Raw genomic sequence first — 27,274 nt, 5'->3', positions numbered from 1 at the left:
CAAACTCCAGAGAGATGAATCACGGAGCACAGAGATTGTTACTGATTCATTAAGAACATTGTGAGCTCAACTTCCTGCTGCCTTGAACTGCGACATGTAGAGAAACACGAATGACATCATCGCTGTGCTGCCTCTCACGTTGTAGCCATGCCTTTGTACTGTTAGAGAGAAACATGACCCCGTTTGTATCCGAACTTAATTGTGACATGTGGAAATGTATACATACATTTCATTTCATTAGATACATGTGGCATTAATGAAACTGAATTTCATCTGTAATTTGTCATTTAAAGTTATTTGTTCATGGAAATTTGTGAAATCTGCTTTTTGATGTTTTTTGATTCAGTCACTGTACATTTGATGAAAAAGAAAACTGCTCATTTGTTTGCCGTCTGTCAGGGTAAATCTTCGTATGATACCTTCACTGAGGAGCCTTCATCGAACTGACATTTCTAACTGGGAGAAAAGGGGTTGAAGTGGACAACAGGGTCTTGTTTATCTTTGTAAATTATTTGTTGTTGATAACTGTTGTTAACTTGTTATAGTGAGTTCATACTTGATGGTTCAATCTGCAATGAATAAAAAATGTAAAAAATTTGCTGTCTTATGTAATCCATCTATCTATCTATTCATCTATAAGATTCAAAATACACTATTAGTATGTTTACTTCAATTGGTAACTAATGAATTAAGTTTTTTCAATTTAAAGTTATAACTTGAACAAACTTAATTCATTTCACATGTTAGCAATTGAAGTAATTTTGTAAAGGTGGTCCAACAATTTTCTTTTCTCAGGATACAGAAAAATAACTTTTTATCTACATAAATACATTAAAAATACTTAATATGTACTCACACATATTTATATATAATTAATTATCCATACAGCATGAATGTGCACACTGTACACCTTTCGTTACTTAGTGTCTCATGGATATCAAACCTTACAGCTCTCTATGTGCTACACTTGAACATAATGAGGCTGAGGCTGTTACACTCTCATTCATCGTGTCCACACAAAGCTGAGAGGCAAAGAGATCATCACAGCCGACGCACAGCCCACAAGGCCACTGCTGAATAACCTGTGTTCTGAGTTACATTACATTAAGAGATAAAGACCTGATGACTGAAAGGACACTTTAGCTCTCTCCATCAGTAAATGTGACTCATTGAGCTCAAGGGGCATTTTGCACTGAAATAAACTTAGTTTGGAAAATGTATTCACTCATATTGACTTTGTATCTAAAGTATTTATTTAAGTGTGTGTTTGTTTTCTACTGAAAACTCAATCATAAAATACACTTGGTACTTTAACATCATAAAATACACTCGGTACTTTAACATCATAAAAGAAAAAAGTCTTGATCGGCTGAAATTCGGGCACAAAAGACATGAACATGCACATCTGACTGTGTACATATGCTTCAAACACATTAACAGTATTTGATAATAATATCTGAAGACACAATGGTGGAACTTCACAACACAATTCTGTGATGGTCCTGCTTCCTCTTTACTAAGCCAGTGAAGGTTACAGCGATGAGGAGCGGGGTCACGTCAGAAACATCTCAGCATCTTCAGGAGTCTTCGTGTGACTCGGGAAATGAGGAACACACTCACACAGCTTTGCTTTATGGTTCATACATACACATGTACACACACACAGCAGAAGCACAAAAAGGACTTTGACCAAAAAGGAGCAACAGCAAATATGTTTCTGAAGTTATTTTTCTGTGCAAAATATTTCAAATCTACACCTTTATTAAGGTAATAAACAAAATACATACAGCATCAATAGTAAAAGTGTATTTACATGTCACATTAGTACAAGAGGCATGATTTATATTACAAATTATCATTGAATTCTAAGAAAAGTTCTACTCGATATTGTTTTTATCACTAGAACAACACGACCTTAGAATCCCATAAATATGCTGAACTCAGATCAACACTTGGCAAATATTGTCCATCTCTCTGCTGTAAACTCGTCATATTGGTTTTGACCATGTACAAAGTTAAATTTGTTTCTTATAAGAAGCGTGCACTGATGCATTTCACTGATAAACTTGATTTAGTGGCATTATTAACAAATTATTTCAGGTGAACGTCAGCAGACCACACAGTGAAGTTCACCTCTCACTCTGTTGCATGACAAAGCAGCTTCTGTTTGATTTTGTTAAATAGAGCAACTCTGCAGTGGCGTGATTTGCATCAGCTCGGTCTTAAATGTAGAAGTAGTTCTCGGCAGCCTCTCCGCTCTCCACCAGCTCGCTCAGCTGCTGGTTTATCGAATCCTGCAGCGACCCCAGGGAGAGTTCTAACACTGAACTGGTATCTGTGCTCGGAGAATCTGGTGGGATCTCCAGGAGGACATCAGACGCCTCTGCGTCCACTAGCTGCTCTCCTTCGCTCAGGCTCAGTCTATATGCGCCTCTCGTCTCTGTGGCGGCCGTTTCCATGTCGACAGTTTCCAAGGCAACCTCCTCAGCGGGCACGTGCTGCACCGCCGCGTCGTTCCCGCTTTTGGAGGAACGGAGCGTGGTCAGTTTCTCGATTTCTTGAACTAGTTCTTCGTTTTGATGCTTCCATTGACGGAACTTTGAGGCCGTCAGAGTGGAGTCCTCCAGGACCTTGTTGATCTGCTGCAGCTCCGCTTCTTTTGCCTGCAGAGCAAACAGGAGCTCCAGTGAGAACACAGACGCACTCAAACATGAATTTGTTAGACTGATAATAATAATTAACTTTATATAGCACAGGAACCATTAAAAAGTAATTTGAAGGTCACACAGCATTAGAGCACAAATACAAGAAAAAAAAAATCAGATGAGAAAAATAAAATAGAACATTATAAAATGATATAGTGAAAAACTGAATAGTGAATTAAAACTGAATTAAAATTAGATAAAGTCCCTGTCTTGCCAAATTAGCTTGTTCATGTTTCCATCGCCGATTGGAGCTGGAGCTGACAAAAACTTGTTTCTGCTGCAGAGCAATTTGAAGTAAATGCAGAATTAAAACATTCTCATTGCAGACAAAAGCCAGATATGTGTGTGAGATTTAGGATAAAGAGTTTGGCAGATGGATCTCCTCAAAGAGTGGGGGCCCTGATAGAAAAGGCCTGGTCATTGTTGGTCCTCAGCCGAGACTAAAGTTAACTGCCCTGATCTAAAACTGATTACTTGCTTCAAAACAGTCCTTTAAACCAAAAGTAAAAAAACACAAGCTATTTATTAAATGATTATCAGCAACATAAAGGCTTTTAACAAGCAAATGCATCACTTTAAAATACAGGATTCAAGTTCATTGTTATATGATGTTGTGTCTAGACATTAAATTAACTGCCGACTTTCTTCCTCACCTTCAGAGTGCTCTGCAAGGCCCGCAGCGTGTGAGCCTTCTCATTAATGACGGGGTTCTTGTTGCGTCGAATGAACGACTTCCTGAAGTGGTCGTGTGTGAACGGCTGCTCGTGTCCAATCAGAGAAACTCCTCCCTCCTTTATGTTGTTTAACATCTTGCCCATCTCATCCTCTGGGACGCCTTCTCAAGAGGACGGAGACGCAGGCGAGCGAGACACGAAAGTGAAAGGAGAAAAACAATTGGAATTAGACAGGAAACAGGGCCGTGGGATTTGGCTGAAAAAATCACACACAGAGCTGCTATGAACCATCTATTTGTGGACGGCTGATTGGAGAAAATATCCTCCGGGTAAAGTCAGGAAAACAACATGTCAAAACAGAAATTATTAAAACATCCATCAATAGGACTTAGTCTTTACAGATTAAATACATCACTCATTGGGGGAGTAAATTATAAAGCAGGAGAGAAAAGAAAAGAGTCACATAGCACAAACCTGCTCCTTTGCTGCCCCCTGTTGTAAGACTTGTTAATGGCACCTTGGTCGTCTTCCCCTTGGGGCGAGGTAGAGTGTGGGACTGCCCCTTCTGAGGCACAGAGCGAAACACATCATGATGTGGACGATACCCTGAAGGGTGTCTGTGTGTTAGTGTGTGTGTGTCTGTGTGTTAGTGTGTGTGTGTGTGTGGAACTGACCTTGTTTCTCCTGCGGGGTGAAGGAGATCTCTCGCTCTCTGATTCAGTCTCACTGTAACATTCTGTCCACAGATAACACCAGGGTCACATTAATGATACAACAAAACAATACATGTCAGTGTATTAACATCAGTGATGAACAACATTCAACTTTTCTGATTTCTCCTGAAAGGATTAAAATCATAGATTAAGATGCAGGTAACCATAGCAACAGTCATTATACTTCATCCTGTTTTTTACTGCTTGACTCTTTCAGCTGCAGGACCACAATATTTAAAAACATATATATTATATTATTTGATATTAAAAATTAACAATAATTATATTTGATAATGAAATAAGTGAGGGGTGTACAAAGGTAAAATATTATTTGACTTGGAAGAGGAAGCCCCACTAGATAATAATAACAGATAATAGATAATAACATGCACAGATGTTCTGGTGTGAGGACTTTTGGATGAAAATAACCATGACTAAGATATTTCTAGTGGATGCATTTTAGTTATAAGGTGGCAGGTTCAAGGAAAACGTCAACCTACCCTCTTCATTATCGGGGCCTTTACTAAGCTTCTTGTATTTCTGTATGGATGTAATCAGACAGTTTATCCACCTGGAAAGTAAAGTGAAAAAACATCTCATGATTTAAATCATTCCATTAAATATTTCAATTTCAACAGAAGTGATTTGAAAACAGCACAAACAGAGTTCTGAAAAGTCACCTCTAGGGGGCAGTGCAGTCCTACACCTGTTAAAGTGTAAATCACTGTAACATCTTCACTGTGTAAAATGAACACACTTCTACACTTTATTGGAACTGGTGCAGCCCAACAACAATACAATCTAGAGCCTGATTTACAGTCATTACTCAGTGTTGTACAGAGGCATTTTTCAACTGCTTATTTGTGTAAGATGTATTTTGTTTGGCTGGTGAAACTTGAATTATCACACTACCCTGAGCCTGGAAACAGAGATAGAAAGAAAAAAAAGAGTGGACACAAAGGCTGAACGTACTTGCTCATGTCGGTGACATTGTCGGCAGCGAAGAAGAAGTTGTGAAACCTCTGGTGGCACATTTTGAACACGCTGGAGGAGGCAGAGCAGAGAGACGGGGGTGAATCTCAGAGCAGAAGAAATTCATTACAGGGGAATTGACATAACACACAAAACATGCAGACGTAGACACACAAACAGAGAAGCAATGGGATTCAACAAATTCACGTGACACAAGATTCACTTTGCAAAACAACTGATCTGCCAATGTTCACAGGGATAATAAAGTTTCCTCTTTCAAACTAAAAGACTAAAATAGTTTCTCATTTCAGCACCATATCTTTCATCAAATCTATGAACTACAAAGCCCTGAGTATTCTTTGATCAAATATTAAAACGCCTGTTCATATTTACTGTGCTCATCCTTACTATTTTCTCTTGTGTTCTCCGGCGCTCTCGATGTTGTAGCTGGATATATTTACCAGACCCTCTGCCTTCTCATCCTGAGGAAGAAAAACACAGTAACATAATTAGTTTACATTGCATTTGTACGACTATCTGGGCCACTTAAAGGGAAAAAAAGAGATTTAGAGAATAAAGTCGTGATATTACAAGAATAAAGTCATAACTTCAGGATATGTGTTATTTTACAGGAGGGTCGTCTAAAAATCAACCTCTCTTCAGCATCAAAATCAGAAATGAGGATGCATTCTCCTTTTTTTCTCTAATATTTATCCTAAAATTTTAACTTTTCCTCTTGTAAATTACAAACTTATTCTCAATTACGATATTATTTTCGTAATATTCTGACTTCATTATCCTAATATTTTATCAATTAATTAATCGAAATCCCTAATTTTTGTGCACTACAATAAGGTTGTAATTCTCCTTAAAACCCTGAGTCTTTGCAGTCGATAAAAGTGTAAAAGTTATTTCTAAACATTTAACATCCCTCAAATCTAAAAAATGCTTCAAGTAATATATTCAAACACACACAGAAGTTACAGTCAATGTGGGTTTCAAGGCTTCTACTTCATTCATTTGGTTTGAGGGGATAAAATGATATTTCATTCCCATACGCCCACCTGTTGGCTGGTGTACCAGTAGAGTGAAGGCCCCGTGAGGACAAACCAGAAGCGCTGCCACTTCTGGGCGATGAAGACGCTGCTCTCCTTCCTTTTCTTCCACAGCCAGCCATCGCAGTCGGGTCGATCCAGCTCGCGGCAGGACACGCGGCGCCGACTCATCGTCGTCGTCATTCCTGAAATGACACACAATGATGATGGCTGTAATTTATTGTACTGAATTTTGACTGACTTGTTCCAGGAAATATGGACGCATTGAAAAAAGGTTTAATTTTGACACATGAGTTGATGTTTCGTCGTATCTGGACCATAGACTCTGTATGAAGATGGACAACATGACAGATTCCCAAAAGTGTCTCAATCGTCACCTGGTGGCTGGAGTGTAGGTTATAAATCCTGCCTCCTCCTTGTTAGTGGATGGGACATTGTCATGAACCTGAGTTCTGTTTTCAAGTGTTAGGATTTTGTTGGACATGGTTTGATTATGGACCCTCTTTGTTTATTGACTCTTACCCGTGTTCCTCGTGTTTTAGTTTGTGTTTGTATTTGGTTGCTTTTTCCCCTGAGTTTTCCGCTTTCAATTTTATTTTGAAATGATGCTCCTTGTGTGTCTGTGGCTTAACTTCCTGTCTTTGTCCTGTTTCCTGCCCCTGTGATTGTCTTCACGTGTTCCTCATGTGTTTCACCTGTGTTCAATCATCCCCGCCTCCCTTGTGTGTATAAGTCTCTGTGCTTCCCTTTGTCTTTGTCAGCTCGTTGTTCACTCGTCAACATCGTTCACTCAGGATCGTCCAGTGTCATTTTGTTCCTAATGTTTCTATGTTTTTTTCAGTTTTAATATTGTTTCTTCTATCCTAGTTTTTTGGACCATGTTTGCTTTTGAACCTTGTTTTCTACAAGACCTTTTGTTTTACTACCTGAACTTTGCTTCCACCTGCACACCTCATCACACCTGACAGACATGGACCAAACTAAGGTGTCACAGCGCAAAACAATGACTTTATTTTGTGTCACTTTATTCATGTCTTTTTTTAATCATTTATTTGATTCTTTAAAATCTGGGTGAATGCGAAAGAGTCCGGCTCCAAATGTGTAAGATGGCAGCGCTCGTATCCTGGATATTTTGGCTTCATTTCTGGATAGTGGGTGGGAGTGGAGACGCATTGTTCATCTGTATATACAGTCCATGGTCTGGCTGTCTGATTGTATTTTTTTTCCTTATCTCTTATTTCACTTTTCTTTTCCTCTATTCAACAATAAAAAAGTACACAAATGCATGGCCTTTGCATTGGTGTTAGTGTGGCATATAATGGACCTATAATCTGTATACATTGATTAGAACATTGATAAATTAACAGTAAGTTATTTTCATTTGTGGGCACATAATACGTCAGAAAAATACTGAGGTCCTGCACATAGGTCCTACTTTGGCTTTATAGTTCATCAGTTTGCTCTCGTCTTGGATTTGAGTTGTTGACTCGTACACTGTTCTCAACCTGATTTTGACTTAATGTTTTACATTTTCATAAAAATAAAAAATAAGTTACCTTTTGTAGAGATCTTGCTGTCTTTACTCCCCTGAAAAGAGAATCTGAGTTCATTCAGTGTTTCAAATGCAGTTAAATACAAACTGTCTGATGTGGTTGTTGAAACTGAAAAATATCTTTGTGTTCCTCTCACCGTGCGGCCCACCATCTCAGGACAGGAACTGATGCTCACTGTGTCCTGATTGGCTTCCTGAGGTGAAGAACTTCTGAACGCCCTGAAAGTCAGGGGCGAAGGACTTCTGGGTGACGGCGACCGGTCTCTTCTGAGTCTCGGTGAGAGCCGTGAAATTTCCAATCCCTCAAAGTCCCCTGAGAAAATTCAAGACTAGTTTTGTCAGCTGAATCAGTCATTGGTCTATGTTTAACACTCTTCTTCAATCCTGCCAGTCCCCTGCTAAAATAACCATGTGAGGACACAGCTGGAAAATGTCTGTCAGCAAGCGAGTGGACATGTTGATGACGTTTCAAATATATGACAGATGCCAAACTGGATGAAAACAAATATCTGAGAAAAGACAACGAGATTCCGGAGCTTCTGATGATGAGGACCAACACCAACAATTTATATGTCACGTCCTGCCTCCTGCTTGCCCCCCCCAGTAATGTTCCTGTTGTTGTGAGCATGTCTGAAAACTTCATGGGGACAGATCTAGTTCAAATTGCCTTCTAAGAACATTTTTGACATTTTTCCAAAAGGTCTATTTCGACAGCTTTATTTTAATTAGTCTTTAATATATGTTTAAAAACGGCCACAACTGAAACATACTGAGGAGTTTTTAGGACAGAAAACGTTTTGTAATAAGCCATTTTCTTCTGTCATACATTTCTTACCGGGCAATGACAGTGGTGACAACGCCCCCAGCTGGTTTTGACTGGAAGTGAGTGTCACACTACCTTCAACCTCCTTATCAAAGGACAACTCTGATTCCTCCTGTCCCATACGCGGCTGCTGTACCTCTGGCCCGTGAATGGCTTTCCTGTGACAAAAAAGAGATGTTTGAGAGAAGACATTTGGAACATTAGGCTCAGGTGATTCTGAGAGGCTATACATGACATATTAGATTTTAAAATTAGAGATCAAAGAGCGTGCAGAGAGCATGTGTGAGATGTTCCTCTCATATATGTTGGTATTAAGCAGAACATGAGGTTCAATAGTGATATAAACAGCAATAACAACCTGGATTATCATTTAAAGGAATTAAATATGTCCCTATGTCTCATTGTCCCGGCAGTCTAAAGTTTTTGATTGTTTTTTTTCCTACACTCGAGTATATCAAGATGTTACAGGATTATTTACAACCCTAATGGACTGTCCCCACCCACTCCCTCCATTTGCTGGAGCACGCCTGCTCTTCATCAGCTCACACTGTCTCTCCATCACCTAATCCTCATGTCTCATCATCCACTTTTTTTCCTCTTAGTGTTTATGTTCTTCTTCCATCTCTCCAACAACTCTCCTCATCTATCCACCTTTCTGCTCTTCCCTTCCTTTTGTCTAATTTCCAGTCAGACGTGGGTGTTGGGTGTGCAGAGTGGAATTTATGGCATTTCATGACCTCATTGCAAACCTACTGGTTCCTGGCAGATTAACGGGGTCAAAAGGGTTCGTGGTAGGTTCAGGTTTATGGAGGAAATCTTTGGTAAATTATTGAACTAAACTAAGTCTGAGCTGCTCACTATGCAAACAGATCTGTGCGCATGGTGACAGATATGTGATTATGCTTTTAAGTAGATTCGCTAAAAGGAAAAAGTTGTGCTGCTGCAGATCAATAATCATTTCACAGTTTTTCTTTTATTTTAAAAGCTTAATTTTTATCATCAATATATGTGATGATATACTCCAATATGAGAAGATTTTACTTTTCACCTACAACTTTTGATTGTGCTTTAAAGTTAATAGATGGATGTTTCTCACTAAAAATATTCTTTGTGAATAACCACCATCTGGTGCTCTGTGGAAGAGAGGGAACCCACTGTGTACAATAATGCTGACTTGTGGTAAAAAATGATTCAAGGTTCTATGTGACTGTATTGTTTAGACAGACTCACTTGACTTAAACTAGGTCAAACAATCCAGTTTCAAAAGGATGATTAGCTTTTTCAGATTTAATTACCCAAAACCTAAGTGGAGCGGTAGATTATTAAAAATGTGTGTGTGTGTGCTGTGCAAAAAATAACGCTCCTGTGGTTTGGGGTTTCTTCACAAAATATTGTAAAATGCAATTTTCTTCTAATTTGTTTTTGTTGCATATAATGGGGCAAATCAGTCATCGCTGTTAATAATTGTATAATATGATACTGAAATCTCTTGTTATAGCCTAAATATTATTGTGGAAATCAACTATTGTCCACATTTACTGAACAGCTAATTATTAGAGAAACTTTTGCTCTCACCTAAAAGACAGGGACCTGACCGAAGCTGCGACCCTCTCAAATATGGAGTGCCTTGGATTCTCCTCCTCCTGTTCCTCGTCCTCCTCCTCCTCCCCGGACCTCTCGTCTCCCTCCTCTTCCTCTTTCTGAAAAGAAATCAAAAGAAAACCAGGTATGTTAGTGTGCACATCCAACTCTGTGTGTGTGTATCCTTGTGAGATAATGGAGGGTTAGGGAGGCGGGTGTGATGTGGATCGTAATGGTGCCTTCTCCTCAGGTCTCCGTCCGCACACTCAAGGGCTCAGGATATGAGTCAACAACACACACACACAGACACACACACACGCTCACATACACAGTCAGTGGTTATCTTGTCAGGGCAGTAAGGAGGAAAGACACACAGCTGATTCACATCCCTCACACTCTCCGCTACCAGCTACATCTGAGATTAACATGGTATTGGTCACAAGGGGATGTGAAATGCTCAGTGGGTCTGTAGACAAACAACAGTCGGCATAGTGACTACAGCAAGTGTTTATGGAAACGGATCCCCAGTGATGTTAAACGGAAATGGTAGAGAAGGTTCAGGTTCCCTCGACATAAGCTGCAACGATCCAGCTTCTGAAGGACGATTTGATGCTTCGCCCCCGGATGTAATTATCATAAACTGAGTGATAGATAATTAAAATTATATGTGTGCAACAATAAAAACTGTTGGCTTGGGGTTTCTTCTGGTGTGTAATGGCTCCACAGATGATTGGGAAGTTACCAGTTTGGGTTTTCAAACCCACAGGCTCGAAACTTCCACTCCAGAAACTGTTCCTGTCTCTGTGTGGTAATACTGTATCCTGGTACACAGCGTGGATACGCATGGTTCCTGTCCACTGCTTTGTCTGAGTGAGGATGGCAGTGAAGGTGATCTGCTGCTGTCAGCTGGTGCACTGGATTGTGGCTCAGCTTGGTTTTGCGATCTGCCTGAACTGACACTGTGGCTATAACATCTGAATCTGCTCACTTTGGTTGAGATATGAGGTGAGTGGAGTTGAGAGATCCCTGACCTGTGCGAGGGTGACTTGTGGGACCTGGTCTTTGTGTCTCACTGAGCCGGGGATCTTCTTCAGAAGCAAAGTCACTCCACTGGGATTCTCCTGCAGCTTCTTCACAAGGTTTGCTCTGCTCCAGCCCACCTGACACACAGATTAATATTCCAGTATTTAGGTTACAATTGATTTTACTTTGTAAAGCCAAAAATATAGGACCACAGATAAACAGTGCAACAAAAAGACAGGTCTGTGTGCTGTACATACATTTACTTCATTACTGAACTTGAGTATATTCTTCACGTATCTTCACTTTCCAGTAGTAAAGTAGATTAAATCACAGAAGATGTATTTTTCACTTTTACTTCACATCATATACCAGCAAATATCTATACTTTCTACTCCACTATATTTGTACAATGCATTAAGTCTTGTTTAATTAAAAAATATATATTTTTAAAAGCAATCAATAATGAGAGGGGAATTGTTCCATTGATCCATCATTGGTGAAGAAACACTTCAGAGACTCAATCATATTGCAGTAGCCCATAGCATTAGGGAATCGGATTCACACTGCAAGTACTTTTAGTTGTAATACTTTAAGTGTATTTAAAAGCAGGTACTTTTACAAGTAGAAAAGTCAATGTGGTACTTTTAATTTGACTTTAAATGTTTGAGTACTTCCTCCACCATTGTATCACTCACTACTATCTGGTTGTTGACTTGAATCACTTCATCACCAGCCAAGATCCTCACGAAGACATCATCATTCGAAGGCTGCAAAAGGAGAAAGAAACAACACACATAAGAAAACATACACACACACAACATGTCCACATTCATGGTGTGTGTGTGTGTGTTGGTGGTCACGTCCACTTTTAAGAATCGACTGATGCAACTGCAGTAGCAGGAGAGTCCAGGGTGCTTTAATTCTGACATCATGGAAAAGCAACATCTCCAAATAACAAGCCCTCCTTATTTTGTCTGATAAATAACTCCTCCGTCCTCCCACCCCTCGCTTGTTTATTTTACAAGCCCCCTGATCTCAGACATGTCTCTCAGAAAATCATGCATCTGTGCTACTTCTACAGGAAGATTTAATTTTCCCAGATGAGCGTTTATGCATTTGACTAAAATTAACAAAAACAAACAGACAAAAGTAATTCACCACTTTTAAAGTCATAATTCCTCTGTTGCTTTATGTAAATCTAAAAATCCCAGATGACAAATGCAACTAATGCACATACATAGATATTGTGAGGCATGAGGTTTCATGCACTGATTGTTTACATGTGTCTGCAGCATTTGGAACAAGAAGCCGTTCATGGGTGTTTATAAATACTAAATATTTGCAGTACAATGGCACTGACTGAGTTTAATTTCAAGGCAATAAAATAAATGGAGCTAAGCCAACGGCTAAAAATAAAGTGTCACACAAAAGTACTTTCAATGGGATTTCTGCCTGGTACAGAGCTCATGCTTTCACGATCAAATGAAACCGTGCAGAGCAGGGCTCAAAGAGAAAGACGGCATTGTACACTGCTACTCAAAATCAACCACCAAATAAAATAAAATACGAAAAAAGAGAGTTCACTTGTTCTTTAAAAAATGACAGAAAAGGAAATTCTATCAATGAACATTAATTTCTGCTTTGCAAAACTGCAAACATTCCCAGAGAGACCCAGGTGGATAAGTGCAATGCCTGCGCAAACAAGTGCACTGTGTGTGATATCCTGCAGACATTTGAGCCACACCTGACCCACAGAGATAAAACTTGTTACCTGTTACTCTCCGACACATCAGACAGAACTGAAACACTGAAATGAAACACAGTAACCCGCTGTAACCTCTTCTAAAGAGACAAACTGTAGTGGTACTTTTGTTCTGCAGTTGAAGAGGAGCAGAGGTTCAAGTCACTCTGCTCCTCAGAGGATTGGTCAAGAGTGCTGAGATGTCAGTGATGTTTAATTCTGCGTGGTCTGTGAGTCACGGTGAAAGAAAGGAAAAATAAACTGACCTCAGCAGCGGTGCCGGTCACGTAGTGGTTACTGGAGCCGGTGGACGTTATCTCAATCCCCTGAGAGAAAGAGAAACTGTGTTATTATGTTATTGACACTTCAGACTGATTCATCTGCACATAGTAAGAGCGTAAATGTTGCATCACTGTGTGAAAATGATTCATCACGATGTACATTGCTCTGTCTGTGGAAATGTCGATGTCTGTCTCCAGACGAATTGATGGTTCATCCTGTAATTACCCATCAGGCTGCTCTGATTGACTATTCTAAGTCTAATTGGGGTGGGGAGAGCCAACTAATCACAATCCAGATCAGGCCTGATCACACGATCAATACATCTCACAGAACAACAGATACATAGATAGATTTAAACTTTCATTTCAGTCAGACATAATTCTCACATTCCAACATAGAATATATAATTAATTATCTGTCTACTTATTTCCTGAAAATAGTTTTGGATATCAAATATTTTTTTTAATCTGAGGCTATAACATTTGAATTTAAAACTGATAATGTCATGAAATTACAGTATCTTACATGAGTCAATGTAATGGCAATGGTAACACGTTATGTTAACTCTTCAATTAGCATTCATAGGTTGTATTCATACATTTAAATGGCTCAGAATTAATAAAACTGTACTGTAGCCTCAACCAGATATAAGCCATATGAAGAGGCTGGTGTATAAACAGATTATTAATGCGAATGCATCAAGTAATTACATCTGTAATTCTCCATTGAGAAAAATTCTGCTAGGTTCAGCTAAATAATAGCATAAAACATATTTATTGAATGTTATTTAGTGCTTATAAATGCTATAAATTAAAAATGTATCAATATTTTTCATGGATTTTGAGGACACAACAATTTGCAGTATTTGGGAACTACAATTCCCAGAGAAAACTGTACAACTAAATAATGTAATTAGCTGTTCATCACCTATGCTAACTACCCAGTTATAATTTCACTGCCTGAGCTTAAACTAAGACATTTACCATCAATATATGCCGGGAAAGAAGCAGAGTCTGAAATATTTCAAACATTCACAAACCTTGACGGTTACTCTTCTTTTGTTTAAATTTGTATATGATGGAAATAAGAAGAAAAACTAGTTTGTTAATGAATGAATGAATTGAACATGATGTTCCATACATTTAGTGTTTGTACAATTATAATCCTTCCTGCCGCTCATTTCCCTTCCTGTCTTTAGTTCCGCTAACAGTCAATCTTTAGGAGGACAGACCTCGTTATCTGTGATTTGGTCCAATCAATTCCTCTCTGTCAATTAAGGATTATCAGGTTTTGTTGATCGATGTTAAGCACAATTATAAAAAAAATTATAGCGACTCTGAAAAAAAAGCTAAACCCCACTCCTCTTACACATTTCACTACGCCATCATAGGTGATGAAGTGCGGCTAAAAACTTGAATATTCGTTGCTAAGACAACACACTGAAGAAGATTTGAACTGAGTACTCAAACAGGAAGGAAACTAGACAAATGCATTGAACAAAAATGCTCTTTAGAAAGTAATAAAGTAAAAAAAACACTAGATGATGCAGATAACAGGCTAAGAAGAGAGTTCTGATTGTACTCAATGCACCAACTGAAGGATAAGTCATTAAGACCGCGCACATTAAGAGGCAGCAGAAAATAAGAGTTGTCTATCAGCCACTAGATGTGAGAGCATGTTTGTGAGAGAGCAGAAAGAAAAGAAATTGGTTCAGCGAGAACCTTGAGTTAGATGAAAAAAGTGATGAGTGGAAGCGAGCGGGATGAAAACGTCCAGGCAGTGATGAAGGCGGAAAATGAATACTGAAAGTGACAGAGAGAGTGAGAGAAAACGAGACACAGAAATAATGAGTTCACTGTTCACTGGGTAGGTAATTTTAAAAATGATGATAATAATGATGAGATGGAAAGATGCTGCACAGATGTGACAAACAGATTTAAAGTCTTTGTGTTTCACATTTTGTAAAAATGAGAGTCCAAAAAACAGAAATTTTAAAATAACTTAGATAATAACGTACAGCACAGAAAAGGTTTTTAAGATTTATAAAGACTGAGCAAAATGTCAGGAGCGTGTGTTTACCAGCTGATCACCAGGTGACACAGTCACGAGGTCAATGCTCTCGAGCTGAGCAGTGTGGGTAAGAAGCGTCTCAGCGCTGGAGTTCAGGATCTGATCGCACACCTCCACTAACTGACGGCACTGGTGATTGAAACACAAAAACCTTTTACTCCGAGGGGAAGTCAATTTGCAGTTTACACATGCACTTTAAAACAAACTACATTTAAATGACATTTTAAACCACAGAAGTAAATATCACACTTACTACAGAGATGATGTCCTTCTCCTTGTCATAGACAGTGGAATCCTGTTGGACGAGTGACACGACATGAGTGTCAGAGCAGAATACCAACACAACACAAGCAGCCTACGGTATATAATGATGATATTGATTTGTGGAATTAGGACAAACTGGCTCAAAACTCTGTCCTATTTCCTCTTCACAGCATGAGTCCGGAACTAAAAGCTGGTATCAGGCAAAAGAAGGCACATTTCCAGACCTCTATTGTTATTTAAAGCGCTTTTTAAAACACGTATATACACGTAGAAAAGAATAAATACATAAAACATTACAAATATTCTAAGATCTTAGCAGCGCAGCAGGGGAGTGACATGTCTAATGATGAGCAAGGTCCAACTAATCCAGGGACTCACACTAATCCGCACCACCACACATGCACACACACACACTCAATGTACAGTATGCATGTGTGCAACTACCACAAACACAAGTATGGAAGAAGTCAGATTCACAGTGGAAATAAATTGTTTAACCTCTGGTTTCTGGGAGGAAAGGAGTGTTGATAATACTCCTACATGAGGCGTCTGAGCTGGAGAGATGTGGAAGCAGATTAAGATGGAGGGGATGGTGTTATAGAATATTTTTTAATAGACTAATAGTCACATCACTTGCCTATAAGCTAATTCGTAATGCTCGATGATGTGTGAGCTACATAAAGGATCGTAAGGGGAAACTAATCCCTGTGAAATGTAACAGGGGATCAACAGTGAGCTGGGTTGGATTTGAGGGCTAATTAAAGGCTGTGACACAAGGCCAGAGGGAGGGGTAGGACTGTGAGAGGTTTCTGTGATGACCGCTGCTGCTGCTGCTGCTGCTCACATCAACCTGTGTTTGTTTTCTAAGTGTTGCTCTATTGGTGTTACTATTAGATACTGCAAAACCTTCTGTATTTACATTTTATCTCGATCCCCGCAGGAGCAAAAAATCAGTCGCTCTATGTTTACCGTCTAATCAAGAACATATCATTTCTAGTAATGTGAGATAACAGTGAGATAGATTGGGGTTCCCTTAGGCAGGTGGGTAAATCCTGAAATAAGGGTTAATACCCTGAGCAGAAACTCTTAGGGCCTGACCAAATCCAACAGTTCTGCTAATAGAGGCTGACATTTCAACTTGTTGCCACCTCAAACCATCTACTATCACTTCTGCCCTTGCCTCTCGTTACACCTTTTTCTTTCCAGCATTTCACCGTAGCTTCTTGGACATGCAGCACTGTCACAGGAAGCTTCCTTAGAACTCCACAACCTGTTCCCCATTTCTCTTCTAACTCTGCCAGAACAGGAAATGACACCGCCATGTGCGTGAAGTGGGCGACAGGTACACTTCTGCACTGAAACTGATCAGGGGGGTGGGGGGGGGGGCATGGGGGGGGGAGCATGGGGGGAAAACACTCCTCACTGCTTTCACGGTGAGGACGACCTCTGGACACAAAGAGACATTGTGTCTCTGTAGACTCTCAAACACAAATGTATGCACATGGGATCGGGTTATCTAACAAATGCTCAACACATCTCTTATGAAAATCCTTTAAACAAAAGATACGCTACATTCCTCATTCACAAAATATCTGTCACATGTCCCATCAGTTTGAACATATATTACACAATTACAAGATATCTGCACACAGCATATGATGCATTTGCAGAGGTCATGGTGTTTTGATTGCTGACGCAGAGCCATGTGAGAAGGAGGAGGGGGACACACAAGAGGACAGGAGACATAAGGAGACATGTTTAGCTCCTTACAGCCTCCAGCATGTCCCCACTCCACTTGCAGACCCTGTTCTATTCATTTTGCTCTCAATAAGATATTAATATTAATAAATAGTTCACTGGAAAACGACTGCTACTGTTTCTACAGGAACCCCTCAGGTTTTGCCCCATGAGATAAACTCTCATATCTATCAGAGCAGGCTCTGTGGTGATGAACCGTTCTCAGTTCTACTACTAAACCATAACAAGAGGCCCAGGATCAGATATCAGGGCGGAAACGTACAGACAAACTGCAGCTCTGGCCTTTTAGTGACTGAAACAAGTATCAGTAAATGTCATTGTGATCAAAAGAAGATATCACCTCTGATTGACCGTTTATGCCGTTGCAGGTTATGCCGCGATCACACATAGAAATTCATTTCATGCAAATAACATCAGGGACCTCCAGTGTTGTCAAGATGAAAAGTATTCATTTCATTGCACTCTGCTGCACTGCAAAGCAACATGCGTCTGCTTCGCTTGATTTAAAGAAAGGTCTTGTGTTGTGTTGTTGTGAAGCACGGTGTGCGGCTTGATCAGGCGGTGAGCTAACTTTACAGCGGCGCTTTGTGCCTGACAGCAGTTCCCTGTATACTCGTCTAGGAGACAAAAGGGAAGTTATTATGTGGGTGTAGCGCTCTGAAAAAGAAAGGAGACGCAAGTATGTGTGTAATCATGCATGGACGCTAACATGCACACATACACAACGGCTGAACTAACAGAGAAACATACAACAACACACACAAAGTACATGCATGTTCACTGATTATAGGCACAAAGATCCAGTTCTGTTCTTTTTGTTTTGTGCAGCTCAATGCACGCAATACACAATATCAAAGCCTTAAAGTCAGGCCCTGTCATCCCAGCTTGTTCATATACTTGGACTTGACCAGTAGATAATTTGCCACCAGGTCACAGACTTGCTATAAAAAGACTGGGAGACATACTGTTACCATGTTAGATCTCTTTAACACCTGCTCCTCATCTTTCCGTCCAAATCTCACTCTTATTTTCTCCTCCTCCATCTCCTGCCATGTTGTCTTTCTTCAGCCTTATATTTAGCTCGTGCTCTTTCTTTTTTTAGTTTTCAGCCCCACACATAATAAAAATCATTCCCCTTCAAACCACTCACATGTTTGACGCCTCTAAGCCCTCTTTTTTTTTTCTTTTTTAACAAATCTGTCCTGTCTGTGTTTAAGCCTCTTATGATTTTCTCCCTCTTGCACTTTTAATGGGTCATCTGATAGCAGCTCGAATTCAGTGAACGTGTTGATTGTGTCGTTGTCACATGTTGTTGTCCATTATAATATCTTCACTGTTAAAGAAAAACGTTACACAACCCAAATGCCATTGAAAGAAACAAGCAGTCACAGACGTGTCACTGAAGCATGAAGTCCTTAAACATTAACATCTCTCAGTTATATTTTCACCTGGAGGTTCTTGAGTTGGATTTTGCAACAGAAAAGCAATTTCTTAGCTGTTTTCTTTTATTAAAGAACTATGATTTATATCACATACCTTCACATAATGCTTCCAAATTCATTTCCCTCTCTGATCCGAGTTCATGGTTCAAACGCACTTTTCTTTTTCCCCTGTCTATTTCTCCGGAACTTCTCTTGCTGCTCGGCTGGTTCAAAGCAGACTAAACGTGTGCTACTGTGAAGACCTGACGACTTCAGTGTGGGATCCCAACAACACCAGCTGACTGCTGACCTCAGGGTGTGAGAAGAAACACACACACACACACACACACACACACACACACACATACACACACACACACTCTCAAACAGGAAATAAGAGCCCTTTTCTTTTGAGGTGGAGGATGTGGTGTGCATTTTGAGAATGCAAGTTCTAGATAAAAAAAGACGTCATGATGAAGTCGTGGCCCTCCTGACGGCCCGCCACATGTCACGGGTTGGGGGTGACACGGACCTCAAACACCCCAGGGGCTGACTTTGACTAGCTGTGGTGACGCAAGTGTGTAATTCTGTATAAATGGTTTGGTAAATGCAATGCTGATGATGTCATTGCTAAGGTATAGTACATATAAGCTAATGTAATGTGACTGAGCTGTTGAGCGTGTGTGAAACAAAGTGATCCTCTGCAGGTTGATAATACTATGATGACAGTTAGATAGATGACGTGTAAGGATTTTTCATTTCCTCGTGTCTCTTCAAAACACCTGCTCATATCTGACCTTTTAACTCATCTGCCAAAGCTTTTTAATTAATAACTCAAATGCATGCCTCTGTAGAGTCGAGCACATTCCTCCGCCAATGAACAACAGTTCACTTAAATTGAATTAGGCTGCACTAAATTGCACGCACTCATAGATGTCAGTTCCCTAAATGATTTTTTTTTTCCATCAAGGTACATGAGTAATTTTCATTGGCAATCAGTGAAAGTGTCATAAAACGCCATATGTAGTTATTCCTGGATCCGTCCCCTGATCCGGAGCCATAACAAAATGTAATGGGTTCGTTCCTGAACCACAACACATGCATCCACCAAGTGTGAGGGAAATCCATGCAGTAGTCTTTCTAACAAACGAACAATCCAATCAACAAATAAACAGTCAGCAGTAAAAACCATGGTGAAACTACACATCACCAGCAATAACAAAAACAACTATATCCATTACAATCTTTTTTGTGAATGGAATTATTCACAATGGTAATTCAAACCTTGATAAATTCAATGGGCAAAGCTTGAGACCAGGGGAAGTCCAAAGAAAATGAGTCGCCAACACGTTTCACTTCAACAGGTCAGCACGTCAACACTGAATTTACATGACCCCTGAACACAGTGGACAAAACGCAAAAGTCCTTCATTCTGGACTGGTCACACTCACCTTTTCAAACACCTGCACGCACAAAGTTCAAAAACAGGAATAGAGCAAACAATAGCCAGACGATGATCAACCTCTGAGAGGGCCTACAAACAAAAGCTGTGAAGGTTTTAACTTACATACCATTCACTTCACACTCGATGAATGAAAACAAAGTTCCATAGGCCCAAATCTGATTCACTTCCAAAGAACATCCCATTAGAGTCAACAGGCTAAATCTTCCTCTGTAATACTTGTTTCCTTCCTGAAGTCCATGAGAATAGTGGGACTGTTATAATACACCAGCACAGAGACCGATACGAAAGTCCCGTAGGCTTGTTGCAACTCCCCTGAATAGCAGGTGTTGTGAAACTTGAAATGTGAAACTGCAAAATCTGGTTCAGACTATTCTCTTATGGCTTGTGCAGTATCTCTTGAGTGAGGTTTGAAGGGTATTGAATATAGCTTTTTCCTTTGTAATAAGTTGTTTGCAGCAGAAGTTATAGCAGATATGAGCAACACCACAGGTCAAGTAGATACGAAGCAAATTAAAAACAGAGGATTTCTCCAGGGCTTGAACATTGTCAGAAACATTTTGAATAATGTAAGTACACAAGTCCACAAAGTGAATAACATAGGCCTACATATACATATAAGATCTTTAAGTGCTGGTTTAAGATATTTTAACCAGTCCAGCATAGTGAGAAAAAAGCAGCATCAGGTTGTGGGAGAGTTATCCAATCAAAGAGGTGAAAACTGTACCTGTGGTGCTGGGCAGGCATCCAGAGCTGACCATAGTAGTGTTATAAATAAACTCCACCTATTACTGCCTCTGTCTGATTAAAGCTCACTCTGTAGCTCTATCCCTGTTTGTCGTCTTCGCTCCTGTCATCCTCTTCATCTCTAATGTCACTGCCGTGTTGTTCCAGAGTTGACAGCCTCTCTCTCTCTCTCTCTGCCTGTTGCTCTCTGCTGAATAACGCACACTCCCCCACGAGTCAAAAGTAATTTAACATTGCCGGTGCAATCCCTCTCTCAGCCTCCTCCTCCTCCTTCTATCTCTGCCTTCCTTTGCCCTCCCCTCTCTCCCTCCCTTCCACCTTCCCTCCCTCCCCTAGGCACTACAACAGATCCAGGCCTGTCTGTTGAGCAGCCCTAGAAAACTTTCTACCCCACTTTACATACACCCAGTTATGAATATTCCTTCCTCCTCCTCCTTTGGTTTCACACTTCCCTATCATCACAAAGTCAAAAACACAAAACTAAACCCCTGCTCTCCCTTCTCTGAAAGTCCTGCAAACTTAAGCATCCTCGACTTTTAGCCACCTTGAAATATGCCAGGAATGTAAAGATAAAGAATGCATTACTCAACTGAAGAACAGGGAGGGAGTTTGTGCTTCTGTTTTTCTTGTTGCGTTTTACAACAAGGGGGTTGACTTAAAAAGAAATCAAAGGTTGTAGTTCCTCTTTGGAAATTTAGTGGGCACGACAATAACACCAGAAACATGGTTCCTCTTAAAGATAAGTGTGAACACGTGTGAAGTAAAATGAACTAAAGTTTCACAAAGGCATTCAGTGTGCATCCAGTTTTGCCATTTGATTAAAAAAATATCAGATGGACTGATTTAGGGAAGGGCAAAAAAAATAAAGCATTATTGCAATACCTCAATAGCGATATACCAGAAGTCCAAGATTTATTTCTTATGCATTGTGCAAGCACAGCGAGGATGCATAACATCGAAATGATCTAAGTGTTGGTCATTCTCTGCCCGTAAAGATGAGTTTATAACCATAACCTTCACTCAGGAAGAAAATCTGACATTTATCAACGATCGATTCATCACTACCGATTATCCTGATGTCATTTTTGGCCTTATCAGCCCTATAGACAAGCACAGAGGAGCTGTATATGTACTTAACTGCATAAGGGTACGGTCACACACATGTGAATGTGAGGTGAACATCACAGGTCCAAGTTCATCAAAGTTGACCTCTCACAAGAAGCCAAGAAGCCAAATATTTTATCGCCCCCCCTCGCTCGCACATACTGTAAATTAACCAAAGGTCCGTCTCTAAACCATTTGCATATGTCAAAGCTGTAAATGGACAGACCTTGTTGACGATTTCTCCGAGCTCTCTGCAGTAGCTGAATATGTTCTTGGTGGCAGTGTATCCACTTAACTGCAAAAACTGATACCTGGAAAAGAAATTAGCAGGTTTTAGCTACAGGGGACACCATGTAAACAATAGGTCAGTGCGTACACCAAAACATTCTTATTTACAGTAAAGAATACACCTGTAAATTTCCTTTTTCACAAAAAACCCACAGCATCAAAAACCACAGTAGGAACTATTTTTATAAGACACAGCACAGAACATTTCTGAGTAATAACAACTGTGGGGGTCAAAGTGGATTTCGAGTGCTGCATATGTAACAGTTAGATAACCCCCCACTTTACAAACCTGTTGAGCAGAAAGAAGAGTCCTTTGGCAGAGGTGATGAGCTCCACAACAACCTGCAGAACTCCAGCAGACAGCTTGGTGGCGCTGCGTCCATCGTAGCTGTTGCGGCGCCAGCGGCTCTGGATGCCCATCTGGAGGGTGTGGGCGACGGCACGCAGCTTCTCTGTGAGACCACGTAGGTTCTCTCCACCTATGCCATACGTCTGGAGAGCACACACCACCGAAAACACACACATGGAACTGGTTAAAGAAAAGAAAAAAAAAGAAGTCCTCTCCGGAAATACCCTGTGACACATCCTCAGTCTGTTTTCACCTGACTTTCTGTCCCTCACTTCGCAGGAGGCAGAGGCCTGGTTGTTAAGATGCTTGTTTATCTTTACAATGAGGGTTATGTTTGAAAGGTCCAGTGTGTAAGATTTAGGTGAATTGAATATAAAATAATCCTTGTAATGTTTTCACTAGAGGGAATTTTCTAAATTGTATGAATTGTTGTTTTCTTTACACTAGAATCTACCCTTTATATTGAAGTACTTTTTATCTACATCAGGAGCGGGTCCTCTCTACGGAGGCCGCCATGTTTTTTTTACAGTAACTCAACATCTTTTGAGTTTTAATGACAACTACAGCTTTGTGTGGAAGGGGAGGGTGAGGTGAGGGGTATTCAGCTGCAACATGCAACTTCAACACTAGATGTCACTTAATTCTACACACTGGACCTTTAAAACATAAACCTGATAATATATATTGTGATACAGTTCGTTATTGAAAATCTATCAACAAACTGAGGAGAAAACATACAGCCATATTTGGCTTTTGGCAAATCCAGTCAACTCTATCATGCCTTCATGTTTTTAGATTGAGGGAAGCCGACAATTGAGTCCTTTAATCACCGAGCAACGTGGCTCTAACAGCTGGATCCTTCTTGGCATCAAACTATCCCAGGAGTCATTAATTCATTGTGACATCTGATGCTTACATTTTTTGATGTAAGTATCAGGCCTCAACTCAACTAATTAACAGTCGACTAAAACTTTCTTGTCAGGTCGATTGCAGAACTGATGCTAGGCGACATCAGTAAGGGGCGGGACAAGCTGGTGAAACAAATCACAGAAATCCTCTGTGGACCATCTCAGTTCAGCCTTCATGTTTAACACAGCCTAAGAAGTTTGCATCCCTGGATTGTAACACAATTTATACATTTGATTAACCCCCCCGTGCTGCATAAATGAAAAAGGCTTCACAAACTTGATACTTACTGGTAACGAATTAAAAGTGGGAGAGAGATTAAATAAAACTGAAATACTCTAAAGGTCTTTAAACTTGTGTATTTCATGTGTCTGTTATCACAGTTTTCTGGCCCCACATGAGATGTGAGGACACGACGGCCACTGGAGGAGGAGCAGGTTGTTGTCGTGACCCACTCACAGCTGGTCAAGAGCTTTGGACCAGTCGGGCTTTGTTGTTACGCGTCGACCCGCCCGGAACAATCCACCTCCACAAGTGGTCATGAATTTTTCATGGTCTTTCAAACACTGTAGTTGTTAATTATGTAACTGTGCACTTGAATGTGTTTGTGCTGTTTCATGTGAGCGTCTGACGGCTGCTTTTCATGAATGAGCACAGTGTTAGCGATTCACGCAGCATCGAGGACAAGAGGGGGAGAGGAAGAGAAGCAGACTAACACACACACCCACACATACAGTACATGTACAGGTGTGTATGGGTTCTGTTATTTTGTCCTATGTAAAACAATTTCACACAAGTGTACTCGTGTTCAGCTTTAACTGCAGGAAAACAAATGTATTACACACTCAACCAGACGCTGGGTTGAACTTTTAATGCTTTTAATGATTATTTCAATGTGTGTTACAGTTATTTCAATAATTCGACAACAGGCAGTTTAAGCAGCCTAAGCTTTAGTCTGATGTCGTTACGTCACCGGAGCTGGAGGCTTGCCTGGTACTGTCCAGCTCAATTAGTCCTTCCAGTGAAACACGCACACACCAACACGGCTATTTAAGTGTCCTAAAACTCCTTCTCGAAACTGGACAGGGAGGAAATTTAATTAGGCGATGGAGAACGGGACAGAGAATGAAAGGGGAGAGGGATGTGTGTTTTTTAGTTGACTGTCGCAGAAATTTGCATGTAAAGTATTAAGTGGAAGCTTTGTTATTCAAAACCCGCTTTGGTTGTGATTGAAGCATGACTAATGGTTGAAGCTGGCTAGAAAAATAAAGTTTACTCTGATATATGCTTGTCAAGGGGGGATTTTAATTTTCAACTTGATAGAAAAGTGAAGCAATTGGAAAAAAGAGCTATGTGATGGATTTGTCCCACAGTAGCATCTAAAACAGTGGTGGGAAAAACACATCCTTTCTCTCTGGTGTCAGAAAATATACAACAACACAAGACTCACTCACACACACACACACACACACACACACACACACAAAGCACTGCTTGTATCACACACACATGATTCAGCATCCTCGCTCACCAGAGAGCAGAGCTTCTCCACGGCCTCCAGTACGAGCTCCTGGTGTCCGATCTTGTGCATGCCCAACTTTTCCAGTTCCCGAGAGGTCAACTGGAGCAGATCCAGACCTGACAGATGCCACTCCGAGACCGGGTACTGATGCAGGGGCGCATCCAGACCTTTAACCACATGTAAGGAACAAGTAGTAACCTCCTCACACACACACACACACACTCAGCCAAAAAAAACACATAATACATGTAACAGGTATAGACTTGCAGAATGAGCATGGGCTAAGGACACAAGATGTTATATTATTAATATAAAATCTGCAAAGTAACCGGTGCTTATATGGTTGTTATTGAATAAATGTACTGCATAATATGTACATTGCATTAAATTGTATTAGTGCGCAACAAATATTTCCTTTTGTGTAATAGACAGCCTGCATTTTAGAATTCTATAAGCAAAATGCAAAAATAAAAGAAGCCTAGTCGATATAAAAATATCCCAATCAGTGTTATATATAATTATATATTTCAATCATTATTATCTATTATTATTTAAGTGGTAATTTTACTATTGTCTGTTATGAAATGATATTCCACATACTGCAATAAGGCATAACATACTTACTAACATACCAATCCTGCTTCTAATGTAAAATCTGCAAGGTAACCAGTAATTATACGGTTGTTGGATACATTTATTTACTGTATCATAAATATTTTCTTTCGTATAATAGATACCCTGCATTTCAATTTTTTGTAATTAAAGTATCAACATAAAAATAGCCTATTTAATGTAAAATTATTATGTAAGATGTTATATGAAATGCTATTTAAAATACTGTTTGGTACTTTAATCTGTAACAGGGCTTCATACTTAACACTGATCCTATGTTTTTAATTTCCAAAGTAACTTATAAAAGCAGCATATTCAATGTAAAAGGATAATGGTTATACATCATATCACTGGATTATTGTTATTTATGTATTTTTACCTAAATGGTACTTTAATATTTGCTATGAAATGCTATTTTACACACTGTGTGGTACTTTAATCTGTAACAGGACTTCATACTTTAATACTTTAATGTTTTTAATGTGAAATCTTACATCTGCAGAGTAACTATACAGTTGGAATTGAATAAATATGTTGTTTTAAATGTACATTGCGTGATAGAAATGAATAGCTGGAAGCAGAAATGTAAAATAACATAGAATTAATCAAATTAAGTAACAATATATGAGGTTGTATGACAGTTAAGTACTTGAAAAAGTACCAGTAGCATGAGGTCACATTTACTGTGGACAAATGAAATATATTTCACATGAGAGAGTATTTATCCGTGAACTTTACAATACATTGAACAGTGAACTCTCTGTAAATGACGAACATGATAAATAAGACCTGACTCAACCAGGCCAGTGAATGAAACACGTCCCACAGACAAGTGGCAGAAGTAGACAGCGGACATGTAGAGTCAGTGATCACACGCTGCTCACTTGTTGACATGATCAGAACTGCTGTGGCTCCAGCTCAGGGCCACTTCCTCATTCCACCTCCACCTTTCACTTCCAAGAGGATTTGTGAGACGCTTCTATTTCTGACTTTACCAAAGTACCTGTGAGGCGATCAAGGCGTGACAGCCCAACACACACACACACACACACACACACACAAACACGGAGAGAGAGTAAGGAGAGATATGTTGTTCACCTTGCAGCCACTCGCTGACTCTCTCCTCGCTCCAAGACGTGATCGGCTCCATGCTCGGAGTCCTGCTGCAGTCGCTCGTCCAGCTCCCGGGCCTGCTGGCGGATTTCTACCTCTCCGGGCTGCAGGAAGGAGGAAAACCTGATCCTGGGCTGGAGACGGACGACGACGACGAAAGCAACGTCTGCAGACACTCCTCTTCCTCCCAGGTAAAGGTAAGAGTCACCCCCTCCACACCTCCACCTCTGCCGCTGCAGCTGCTGCTGTCAGCCAATGAAAGAACCTGTCTAGACCCCTCCCTCCCCCTCCCCCCAACCCCCCAGCTCACCTGCAGGAAGAGACGCAGCTTCAACACGTTCACAACTTCCCCGCAAAGTTTTAATTGGGTCTGCAATCATGTCGTCAGAGCAACATGTGCCAGGAGACGATGGCTGGTTATCGCACTTTATTACATTGTTAATAAACGTGTAATAAATCATGAATATTCATATTATTTTTACTCTCTATCCATCCACTCATTATTTATACTGCTTTATATATATTTCATATTTTGCA

The 27,274-nt window shown here is 40.1% G+C and overlaps 2 protein-coding genes across 4 annotated transcripts in view; one reads left to right on the top strand and one right to left on the bottom strand.

Moving 5' to 3' along the window:
* Positions 1-1,743: 1,743 nt before the first annotated feature.
* cnksr1 (connector enhancer of kinase suppressor of Ras 1) lies at positions 1,744-26,862 on the bottom strand. 2 transcript variants are annotated; one of them, XM_069535342.1, is made up of 21 exons: positions 26,723-26,862; positions 25,022-25,179; positions 22,525-22,727; positions 22,174-22,258; positions 15,445-15,486; positions 15,201-15,320; positions 13,106-13,165; positions 11,794-11,865; positions 11,107-11,235; positions 10,070-10,194; positions 8,507-8,652; positions 7,809-7,984; positions 7,676-7,706; positions 6,129-6,304; positions 5,473-5,546; positions 5,065-5,136; positions 4,593-4,663; positions 4,054-4,115; positions 3,854-3,944; positions 3,359-3,540; positions 1,744-2,663 (listed from the first exon to the last, which is right to left on the bottom strand). In XM_069535342.1, exons 1-21 carry the CDS (start codon positions 26,772-26,774, stop codon positions 2,223-2,225), a joined length of 2,568 nt encoding a protein of 855 aa, XP_069391443.1. In that variant the 5' UTR covers positions 26,775-26,862; the 3' UTR covers positions 1,744-2,222. The 2 variants fall into 2 exon arrangements, with proteins under 2 accessions (XP_069391443.1, XP_069391444.1); XM_069535343.1 differs by lacking the exons at positions 22,174-22,258; positions 22,525-22,727; positions 25,022-25,179; positions 26,723-26,862 and adding an exon at positions 20,206-20,279.
* Positions 26,773-27,274, top strand: part of rps6ka1 (ribosomal protein S6 kinase a, polypeptide 1) — a 52,208-nt gene continuing 51,706 nt past the window's right edge. Inside the window, exon 1 of one of the 2 annotated variants that reach the window (XM_069535345.1) lies at positions 26,773-26,928. In XM_069535345.1, coding sequence (XP_069391446.1) covers positions 26,773-26,928 — 156 coding nt within the window. Of the gene's footprint in view, positions 26,935-27,274 lie in introns of both variants that reach the window. The other variant, XM_069535344.1, reaches the window with a different exon arrangement.

Source organism: Paralichthys olivaceus, chromosome 12 (assembly GCF_024713975.1).
Source record: "Paralichthys olivaceus isolate ysfri-2021 chromosome 12, ASM2471397v2, whole genome shotgun sequence".
NCBI classification, from domain to species: domain Eukaryota; kingdom Metazoa; phylum Chordata; class Actinopteri; order Pleuronectiformes; family Paralichthyidae; genus Paralichthys; species Paralichthys olivaceus.
This window is presented reverse-complemented; position numbering and strand designations above follow the sequence as displayed.

Excerpts from the sequence above, each read along its gene's own strand:
- cnksr1 (XM_069535342.1), bottom strand. The coding sequence starts at position 26,774 with ATGGAGCCGATCACGTCTTGGAGCGAGGAGAGAGTCAGCGAGTGGCTG. Across the intron at positions 15,487-22,173 it reads TCGGAGAAATCGTCAACAAG|GATTCCACTGTCTATGACAA; the intron begins GTCTGTCCATTT and ends CTCGTCCAACAG. Across the intron at positions 2,664-3,358 it reads CCTTGCAGAGCACTCTGAAG|GCAAAAGAAGCGGAGCTGCA; the intron begins GTGAGGAAGAAA and ends TTTGCTCTGCAG.